Source organism: Coenobita brevimanus, chromosome 80 (assembly GCF_032717465.1).
Source record: "Coenobita brevimanus isolate Jiangsu-jjx chromosome 80, ASM3271746v2, whole genome shotgun sequence".
NCBI classification, from domain to species: domain Eukaryota; kingdom Metazoa; phylum Arthropoda; class Malacostraca; order Decapoda; family Coenobitidae; genus Coenobita; species Coenobita brevimanus.
The window spans coordinates 1,710,992-1,722,657 of record NC_137033.1 but is presented as its reverse complement, the minus strand read 5'-3'; the positions used below and the strand labels follow the sequence as shown (position 1 = coordinate 1,722,657).

Here is an 11,666-nt window from a genome sequence, read left to right as displayed (position 1 = left end):
TCGGGCGGCTGGCCAAAGAGGGTGTGTACCGCTCTGTCTCTTGCGTCGGAGTTCACGTGCCACAGTTCCCCATCTCGTCTACAGCAAAAACCACCTGACCAAACCTAACACCTGCTAACAGAATACCTGTGTGGGGTTGAGGTACATGCAGGAAGTGAGGTTTTTCCAAGGAGCTGTCGTTGGAAGAAGCAAAAGAGAATCTTCCTAATTTGTGAACATATTTCCATCGGAGGAGGAACTGGCAGGGGAGAAGGGTTAACCTGCCAGCAGCATTCGGGACACCAGCATTCCTCATCTCACCCTACCACTCTCATCTAATTCCTCACCTACTAGGGGTGAGGCACCAGCATGCGACTCCTTGACTCTTCTCATGCCCGGTTTCCATGCGTATGAATGACACGAGCATGCATAGGCAAATATTTTCCTGTGAGACTCTTTCCCAGCTCCCTATAATAATACAGTAAGAAATTATCCAAGGGTAACAGTCTCAAATGTCTTGGACATTGCAATAAAAAATTATCCAAGAAATTAAAACTGGTGACCTCGACGGTGGAATAAGTATTGATCTAGGCAACAAACTCCAGTGACTCCAAAAACTGGAGATGTGATTAGTGGAATGGTGTAGTGATTTCTATATTGGTGTATGGAATGACCCTGCATGATGGTGCAGTGCGAGAGCGTAGACGAAGGTGCGACTCGGGAGGGGGAGAAATATAGGTTGCGGCCTCGCAGGATGGTGAAGAGGCTGCAGCAGGAGGTGGCCAAGACCCCAGGGGGAGCTATGGCAAAATCGCGATCAGTGCCGCTGTCAAAGTACCGCAGAAAGACAGCCAATGCCAGGGAGCGACACCGCCTGATGGAGATCAACAAGGCCTTCGATACTCTGCGACAGGTGCTTCTCGAAGCTGTGGAGATGGAGGCGGCCAGCACCCCGTCCATCATGACCAAGATCACAACACTGAGCCTGGCTGTGGACTATATCAGGGCTCTCAGTGAGGTTCTCGATGCTGACCCTCACCCTACCTCACAAAACCTGTCTCACCCAGCTTCACCTTTCCTGCCTCAGCCTGCCTCACCCTGCCTCCCGTCCCTAGCTTCCCCCGCTGACCTGAACAACCTGCTCTCCGACACCTCCACTTTTTTGGACGACCCCTTGGATGTGTTCTATGACCTTCCCCCTTTACCTCTCCAAGACCCACTCCACTTGTTGCTGGAGGTGGAAGGAAAGGGCATGTTGCTCCTCACCTGAACTTCCACATCCCACCACACCTCCCACACAGTATACTGCACTCAACCATGCAGTCAAGCACACTTCACCACACCTTCAACACACTACAGCACACCCTACTGAACCTCCACCACACCACCACCAAACCCTCTCATAGCTGCAGCACACTCCACCGCAGCTCCATTTCACCACTGAGAATGCCTCACAATGACATCATTGGAAAAAGTTGATTGTGTTTAAGATATGTGCAGCGTCTATACCTTCACTAGCCATTATCATCAACAAAGCCTGACTTGAAGATATATCAAGTGCATAATTATATCGTACTGTACTCCATCAATACGGACATGTGTGTCATCTGTCTACAGCAACATTGCCTGTCCGTTCGCCATGCCAAATACTGTGTATAATAATTCTCACCCCCCTAACCTATGCTACTAGGAACAGGATAATGATGATGATGACGACAATGATTCCTAGTGATGGAAATGGAACTTTTAAAGACTTTTATCGTCTGTGAGCACTTCAACTGTTAAGTGTGCCATGTATTTGTTACTGTTGAACACTGAGTGACGTTACCGATATGTGAAAACCAAGTCGCATGTGGAGTATGTGGTTTCATGAATAAAATGTAAGTCATCAGTATGATAATGAAAACAATTCTGCATATGCCATATATTTCGTAATATTAGGCTGTTAGTAACAAGAAATGGACACTGAGAACTATATTAAATGTGAATATATTTATTTTGATTGTTGGTCATCAATATTATGAACAAAAACAACTGGCCTTCCGCTTTACCAAATATTAAGGCCTCATGACGGCCAGTAATAACAATAACAGAAAATAAAAAAAAATTCTGTTACGTGTGAATAGAGTAAACCTGTACGTTATCAATATTAGCTACAAAAATAAACGTGCTTATGCTGTTTGTATTATCTTTGTGATTGTATGAATCCCAGTACGAGGTAGTAAGGTCGGGGAGGAAAGTTTGCTTAATATTTCACTTCAGTTTCTCACCTCGTCTGGTTAATATTCCTAAAGTGAGAAAATTTAATATTCCTGAGGTGAAAGAAGCTTGGTATGTCTCTGTCTATAGATGACTCACAGTTATGATGCATGGAAGAGGAAAGTGACTGACATGCTGCAAGTGTGATGCTGATTCGGTGCAATAATAGGCGAACTTCTGACCCCGATAGTACAATGGAAAGCAGACAAAAGCAGACCTACAGTATATGATCCTTTTGAGACTGAGTTGTGAGTAGCAGGATAAGGAGTTGGTATCTATCTCACATGTGAGAAAAGATATTCACCCGTTCATTACGACAACGTACTTTCATCTCTGCTATCTCCAAATAATTATATTCAGTTTAGGTCAGACTCTGCAAACAAAATAGGTTAGATATGACCTTCAGTAAGTTTTTCTGTACGTTCTTTCCTAAGCTGAATATAAATCGTGTGGATGAGGCAAGACTGTAATAATAATGTCATTCTCGGGTTGAAGGAGTTAAAACAAAAGAGACCAGAAACATACCTCATGAATTCTGTTTGGATTTTCCAGGGTGTAATATATCTACGTTATCTGCTTGTGAGTGAGAAAAGGTTGGCGAACACAATCAAATGTACTGAACAGGGATTGTGTGTTGGGTAGTTATGACTATGCTGTCTACTGTCAGAGAAAGTGACAGTATACGGAAAGAAAAACAGAGACAGTCCTACTGATCCTAATGAGGCTGTGTGCTCTAGGGTAGGGTCAAACTATGTACTTATTTTTTATATCAGTAATGGGAAAGCAAAACATAAGGTTCCTTCCTCCCCTGCCCATCAGTCGCCAAATACAGTCAGGAAAAAGTGAGGAAAATGTTTAAACAATGACTTCAATGAAAATTTTCTGTGGGAGAAGGTATATGACATTCACCAGAAAAAAAAAAAAGTTGAAAATTACAGACCTTATGAACTACTGGACCATATTTTTCCGTATTATGTCCAACATTTTGGTGGATGTGAAGCAAAATGGAGAAAAACTATTATATACGGAATTAAATATTCTTAAAGAAGTAGTAACATTCATTAGGGAAAAATGGGAAATTCTGACCTTGTAAGTATATGTACCGAAATTTCGTTTGCAATTTGGACAATAATTATATCCTTGAGAGAAAAGGGGTAAAAAAAAAAAGAACACTTAGGGAAATTTACAGAGAAAGAAGTTGGAAGAAAAGGAAAAAAAAAAATTGTTAGGTTTGCCCAAGTGATTACCCGGACACTCAATCCCTTCAGCACGAGGGCGTCATTTTTCTGTGGCTGCGACAGGTCGATTGTTTTCAGTATGGGAGATGGGTCTGTTGGTGATGGGGTTAATGATGGTCTGGTGGCAGCAAGAACAGAGTAAGAAAGTGGCTGAACTGAAAGGGTTAAGCTTCTGACTGCAAATAACATGGGCGGATGGTTTATCCTTCACGCCTGGTGGTCTGGTGGGTTAAGGCGCTCCAACTGAATGTCCATATTCTTAAACCTGAACAAAATCGTCAGGAGGTACTGCACATTAGCATGATTAAAATAAATATGACGTCCTAGAGCTGAATGTGTTAAGATTACTCATACTTTCATAACATTTTTTATATTAGTTATAGTTAGAAAAGTGGAGGAAAAAACTGCAATGCAAAGCTCAACACAAACCGGAAAAAAAAAAAAAAAAAAAAAGTCTTGCGAATGGTTGGATTCAAGTTTGCTCGTAATTCAGGCAATATTCTGAAGGTAATACAAAAGAAAAGAGAAATGGAACAAAGAATAAAATGTATTTAAATGCCGTGGATTTTTTTTATTTGAACGGGGAGGGAAGAAGTTGGAACATCAGGAAAAAAAAAAGTGTTCTTGCGCGTATGTCGACTTAGTAATATGGGCAATATTTTGATGCTGGTCTCTGTGCCATGTTGCCGTGTTTAAGGCTATGACGTGACCAGGTTACTGATTGCCATATTGTTCTCAAGTTGCCATAAGTATATTACACTACTGATTAGAATTAGCAGATGCAATAAGCGATCTGTCGCATCTTATGTTTGTCCAGCTTTCTTTCTACCTATCACTTGTTACAGTTTATATATCTATTACCTGTAAGAGATCATTATCAAAATCTCCGTGCACCACAACTCTCACTTTTTACACGACCACACCTGGAGGCTGTGTGCTCTAGGACACACACACACACACACACACACACGACAATCTCTCTCTCTCTCTCTCTCTCTCTCTCTCTCTCTCTCTCTCACCTGTATCTGATCTTCCATGCTCTCCTTTCAGGTGCCAGTTTGTCCCGACGTCTTGGAGCTGAGCCAGAAGTCACTCTCTCTCTCTCTCTCTCTCTCTCTCTCGTCTCGTCTCGTCGCTTCACCCATGCCCCAACCAAGCCACGACGACAAGACGACTCAGCTGCACGACCTCCTACGACCTCATAACCTACTACGGCCACCTGTAGGTCATCCCAAGCCACCACGACCAGGTGTAACTGCTCCTCCTTCCTTTATATTCCAGTCAAGGCAGCTGCATCTACCTCCTTCCACGACAAGACGACTCAGCTGCACGACTTCCACGACACCCTTAAGCAGCGACCAACGACCGGCTGTATCCATCAACGACCTCACCTGTCTCACACGACTACTCAAGCTACCACAACCAGCTGCACCTACCTCCTTGCACGACTGGACGACAACAACGATTTGGCTGCATCCCACGACGACCCAGCTGCACCCAAGACGACACCCCACGTCATCACGACCACCAGTACCCACGACCTCTTCATGCTACGACCACAACGACTTGACTTCACCTCACACCACACTTCATACCGGTACTATCACGACCAGCTACCTACCTCTTCACTTAACTGCATCTTACACAACCCCTAAGTCACCACAACCACTTCAGGAACGACTACTGAACTGGAAAGGATAATATAACCACTTAGAAGCTTTAACCAATATATATCGATCTCAATTTTTTACATAAGTAGGACTGTGCTATCAAACTCCAGGGCTCTATCAGATAAGAAATGTTAAGCGCCTTTGATCTCTCGCTTCACATCATCTAATAACGAAGAACTTGATCCAGTGAGCAATGAGAAGTGTTTAATGTTCCACTCGATTTGATAGATAAATGGATTATCAAGTCGACTGAGATAAGTGAGTCTAGTTCTACTCAAATACTGTGAACTATAATAAAGTGTACGTTTAATGATCCACTTGATTTGATAACTAAGTGCCTTATCAAGTGAACCAAGAGTTGTCTGTTTCTTTCTCTATACATACACTGAAAACAAAAGCCAATAACTGTTTAAATATCCACTTAATTCGATGGCTAAATGAATTATCTTCAACAAGGACAAGTGGGTTTAATCTTAGTCTACATATACTGCATTCTGATAACTAAAAGATACGGTATATTAGTAAACGATAAATGAGGAGATAAATGAGTGCTTTCTTAAACGAACTCTAAATCCATTCAGTATTCTAATTTACCTGAAGAGCGAGTGCTTTATCAAGTGAAGAAGATGTGTGATAAACGAGTGATAAGTGAGTTAGCGTCTTACTCGATTTGATAAATGAATTCTTTATTTTTTGAGCTATAAATAACTAGATAAGTGAATGTCTTGGCCAGTGAATTATAAATGAGTTTATTATTCTACTTCGCTTTGGTTATTAACTGCTTTATCAGGTGAACAAGAGAACAGGTTCCACTTCCACCACTACCCCTACTCTCTCTCTCTCTCTCTCTCTCTCTCTCTCTCTCTCTCTCTCTCTCTCTCTCTCAAGGTCTTGCGGTGCGTCGTTGTTGTGGTGCGGGTCGTTAAAGAGGGAGACCATTACAATCAAACCCACGGGCTGGTTCAGGCACGACCACAGCCCCCTACCCTCCTCCCATCTCCTTCCTCAGTCCTCATACTACCCTCCTCTCCCCTTCCTCAACCCCCCTCCCCTCCTCCTACACCCCCCCTTCTCTCCCTCAGTCTCCCTTCCCCCTTCCTCTACCTCCACCGCACTCCTAATCTGTGATGGAAGTGACGCTACCAAGTCTCCGTCTAACAGAATTTAATACCTTTAGAGAGAAGAGGATCAAGCTGGAAAACATACAGTATAAGAGTTTAGGAAGACAATATCACTGGCATACACACAGCTTTAAACAAGACGATATCTTACTGAAAAACGTCTATAACTTTACAGACAATAGGATCGCCTTAATTACTGTAAAATGTTCACGGCCAGCAAGATTTAAGAACTTAGAAAAGAACTAATGTGAAAAATAGTTAGCTTTAAAGACAAGAGTATCAGGTTGTAAATAACTACTTATGTACCTGCCACAAGAAAAGGAATCTGCAACCACTCTACGCTTCACAGTGATCTAGCTTTAAAAACAACAGAATAGAACTGAAAATTACAGTCACTCTACCCCTCACAGAATCACATAGCTTTAAAGGCAACAGAATCAAGTTGCCTAAATCTACCAAATCAAGTTCCTCAGAATTTATCAGCTTTAAAAACAAGTGTAACAAGCTGAGAATCGCTACTGCGTAAAATATAATATTCAAGTGGAGTAGATTGAGACTGAAAAAGTGGAAGAAAAGAGAAAGGGAATCACAGTTTTCATAAGGACAGTAGAATCCAGCCGCAGTTACTGACAGGCCAGATAAATCCAAAAGTTTATCAGTGTAAAAGAGATTTGGATTCCGTAACAAGAGGATAAGTGACAGCAAGAGACAAATACGAGTGGAAAAGTGTGGTTACCATTACAAAAAACCGAAACAGGCTAAAATATACAAGTGAGATATACGATAGAGCTAAGATAAAAATTGCTCTAAAATAAAGAATAACTGAGACAGAAGTGGCAAATAAGTAACACTCAAAGGGGGAAATAAGAACTAAGATGCGTGCTGGCTAAATCACGAAACAGCGTAAGATCCATACGAATGTAAAAGCGTGCCTGTGTACTGTTGTTGGTGGAGGTGGTAAGGATCCGTGTGACTGTGTGAGGGAGTGTCATCAGCGCGTGGAGTGGCAGTACCCTCACAGCGGGGCTCCTGGGTGGTGTAGCTTTGGCCCCACCCGACTAATGCTCCACCTCCATCCCTCCCCCACGTCCCCCCATTGCGCGCAGACCAGCCTCACAGGACCAAGTCTTCCTAAACATTCTTGGGCATGAATTGTGCTTGGGACTCTCTCTTCGTGCTATTAATCTAAGTCACACTAGCAGACAATTACGTGCCATCTCATACAGCTACTAGACATTTATGTGCCTTCTCATATCATACAGCTGCTAAACATTTACGTGCCTTCTCATACAGCTGCTAAACATTTCCGTGCCTTCCCTTGTTATATAGCTACTGGACATTAACGTGCTTTTATCCTAAGTCCTATAGGTATTAGGCACATCACAAGCAAACTAGACTGAGTGCTAATGTAAAAGACAGACTAAAAAAAATCCACTGATAACACTTACTATAGATTTCCTGTTCGTCCCTTCACGTTGAGTCATACAGCAACTGAACCTTTAACAAACAAGCTCTAGTGAATAACAGTGAAAAATACAAGCCTTACAGAAATCGTATACCCGTGTAACTGAAAGGAAAGGAAAGAACCTGCAACCACATCCCATGCCCTTCAACTCCCCAATTCGTCTGTAGCACGTCACCTAAGAAGACATAACAAATCTTGCAACTCCATCACCACTCACAGCACCACCCACGTCCCCCTCCATCAAAGGGCTAGTTTACCTGCTCTGAAACATCCCATAACTTCAGGCCATAACCCCTGCACCTGGTGATCTATATCTTACCACGAACAGACGGTATTAAGAGGCTCTCTACAAACTCTCCATCTCAACTTCACCTCTCTCTCTCTCTCTCTCTCTCTCTCTCTCTCTCATATACACACGACCCACCACAGGCTTTGTCGTAGCCTAGCGGGGTGGCTCCTTTATCCGAACCGAGTCGCTACCCAGCCACTGATAAGCCCCGATAAGTCCTTCATCCGACCCTACTCACCCCTGTTACCACCAGCCTCGTACATCCTGCGAAAAAGAACACCCCGTGGGAGAAGCAGGGTTGCCGAGGAAGGAACGTGAAGATTGTGATCAGTGGGGCTCCATTAATCGGATTTCACGGGGAGAGGGAGGAAGAGAAAGAGGCTTTGGTAAATGACATCAGTGTGGTGGGAACCGTAGATATACGGCTTTGACATATTATGGTAACAAGCTTTATGGAACTACCTTTTAAGACTGATTACTTAAGGTTATGTTTATGTACTGTGCTAGATTGTACTTTTTAGGGTATTTTCATGTACTGTGCTATGGTTATACTGGTGCACTATAACTTCAAATGGCTTTAAGAACACTCATTCATTACTTACTTTAAGCTATACTGGTGTACTGTACTAGAGTTTATGTACCGCTCTTATAAGCAGCAATAACAGTGTTGTTTATAGATGTACTGTGCTTAGATTGTCCTAATGTCATGTACTTTTAAGTCCATAAGTACATCCATTCATTACAGGCCAAAGGAGGTACATGTTACGGGGAGGCTTGTAATCGCTCCATCTCCAGGGGTTAACGAGAGGGAATAAATGCATGCCTAAGGAGCGTCATTACAAGATATTTCACGAGGGGTATCTCAAGTGTAGGGGGGTCTTGTTACAGGCTGGCCGGGCCCATAACACGGGTATTCGCGTAATTGCTCCCACATGCTAAACACCCACGTCTCAGAGGCCCTAACAGAAGCCTCAGGAGTTGAACACGGACACCTGGGAACACTACACCCAGCCACCCACCACAACCAGCCACCTAGTAGGCCCACACATACACACACCGTCTGTCTCCCCCTCTTCACCCCAAACATAAACCCATCTACTTTTAACTTCCAAAACTCTTAACCTAACCTAACCTAACAACACTGAGTCACCTAGTAAGGCCACACACCAACTCTTGACCACTGATATAATTCCATCTACAATAGAAATCATATACACAACTGTGAGTTAAAATTATCTCCAATACTCTTAACCGAACCTAACCCAACCTTAACTAATCTAACTTAACCTCACAACACGACACGGAGTCACCTCGTAAACACCCCCCCCACACAAACCCCCCCCCTCTCTCTCTCTCTCTTAACCACAGAGATAAAGTCACTCTCAACAGAAATCCTCGACTCCATTGTGAAATAAAACCATTTCCAGCACAATAACATAACATCACTTCCTTTAGAACCTCACACACAACTTTCAACACAGAACCACCCCCAACATAAACCCAAGAATCCACTTAACAAAAACCATATCCAACACAAATTCCTTATTTTAATCCACCTCTATCAGCAATCCAAGGATCAATATAAAAACCATACTGTCACACATTAATCCTTAATAAACTTAGAAAAACAGGAATAATAATCCGAAAGCTCATTTTTTAACACTAATTCATAATCTACTTTCAGACAGTAGCAACATACACAAAACCTCCAGCCATTAGTTTCCATAACAGGTCCAGTGTTCCGAGACATTTTTAAAAATCCACTTCTGCCACAACTCTACTTTTAACAGAATTCCATATATCATTTTAACTAGACATCTGACAATCATACACACACCTCCAGCCACAAAAACAAGTCCACAGTCTATAGTTTTATCTACAAGTCCACTTTAAATACAAATCTATAAAAGTTTACACCTCACAAAACCCACACATACATACACATCGAAGCCCCAGACTGTTAAGGTTATTTCACTGTATATTTCTTGGCTGTGTGTGTCTCGGAAAATTATTTTGTGTAAGGTGAGGGTTAGGCATCAACTAAAACTCAATGTACTTTCACAAATTATCTCAAAATGGACACTCCTGGAGCCTCTAAGTAAATCACTCTTGTCACATACATTGGCGTGACTTATGGACTCTTCAAGCAAAAGTGTCGCCCACGAAAAAAGAGTGAAAAATATTGTAAAAGCGTAAAGAAATGCAGAGAAAAGTATGAAAAAAGAAAAATAATACTCTTAAGTGTGATGTCCTGAGAACAACCTGGTAAACTTACACTCTACAAAAATATTAATAAATAAACACGTGAGGAACATATATCTTGGCGGCGATTTGCCAGTGCTCAGGGTTGAAAGTCTGTTCCCGAGGGGTAGAAGAGGAGGAACAGAAAGTGAAAAAAGAAGAGGAGGAAGAGAAAGTGAAAAAGGAAGGAAGGAAGAAAAAGTGAAAAAGGAAGAGGAGGAAGAGAAACTGAAAAAGGAAGAGGAGGAAGAGAAACTGAAAAAGGAAGAGAAGGAAGAGGTGAGAGGGATGGTCGAGCCGATAGCTTAGACAAACAACCGAAAGCAAACATTACATCGTCGAGAGCCCACGTTGCTCCCTCTTCCTCCTCTCACTCTCACTCTCTGTGTTTTCGTGTGTAACCACCTGGAAAGCACCAGATCACAGCCGGGAAGTGTGTTTTTTTTTTTTTTTACTTACATTTAATTAGTGAGATCAAGAAGCAAATAGTGTTGCCCATAGGTTGCCTGATTACAGAATGACGCTATACTGTGTTGTTCTGAACTGGAAAAATTCACATGGAATTGAATATGGATGCTAAGACAGGGGGCAAGTACGCCTTGAGGACTAAATCGATCATAAAGAGAATAGAGTCGGAAAAAAAACAGAACCAAAGCGCGTTGTAGAGCCCAAGGAGAAGCAGAAGCCTCCTCCATTGAGCAAATACCGGCGCAAGACAGCCAACGCCCGAGAGAGAAACAGAATGAAGGAGATTAACGATGCTTTCATCATGCTGCAGAGGGCCATTCCAGACCTCTCTGGGGCTGACGCAGAGAAGCTGACGAAGATCACGGTGCTGAGGCTGGCTGTTAATTATATAAATGCTCTCGCCGGAGTGCTGAGTGATGACTGCAGCTTTGGAGCCATGGATATAGAGGACGTGAGGGAACTTTGGTGCCTGGAGAATGCGCACATAGCCAAACCAGAACACTGTGCCGGGCATGTCATAAGAACTAACAAAGAGCAGGGCAGTAGTGCAAATAAAAACAATAAGTGTAGTGTAAATATCAAGGCATCTAACAAGGTCGTTAAGCAGACAAAGTGTCCCTCTACCTCCGTCACAAAAGCGAATTAAATGAAAAATAAAAACAAAGTAGCTGGGAAGCTGGTGACGACAACCAAACGACCCAGCAAGTCCAAAAGTAAGACGAAAGTGTGCAGGACGGCAAGCATAGCCACAAGTAATGGGGCGTACATCACCCTCAAAAACGTGGCCATACAGACTCCACCACACAGACTTGGCACACATGCAGACAACGAGCCGCTGATGATGTCTATGACGGTGAAGCGGCCACGGATAGAGAGCAGCTACCTGGGGCCCCGGCAGGCCAAGCTACCCCGCCTGGAGCCCAATTCTCTGCCCTT

At 42.9% G+C, this 11,666-nt stretch overlaps 1 protein-coding gene across 1 annotated transcript; it reads left to right on the top strand.

Annotated features, from left to right (window-relative positions):
- The first annotated feature begins 661 nt into the window (after nucleotides 1–661).
- Nucleotides 662–1,249, top strand: LOC145409203 (uncharacterized). Its single transcript, XM_080279694.1, has one exon. The coding sequence runs from the start codon at nucleotides 662–664 to the stop codon at nucleotides 1,247–1,249; it is 588 nt and encodes a 195-aa protein (XP_080135820.1).
- Nucleotides 1,250–11,666: the final 10,417 nt, after the last annotated feature.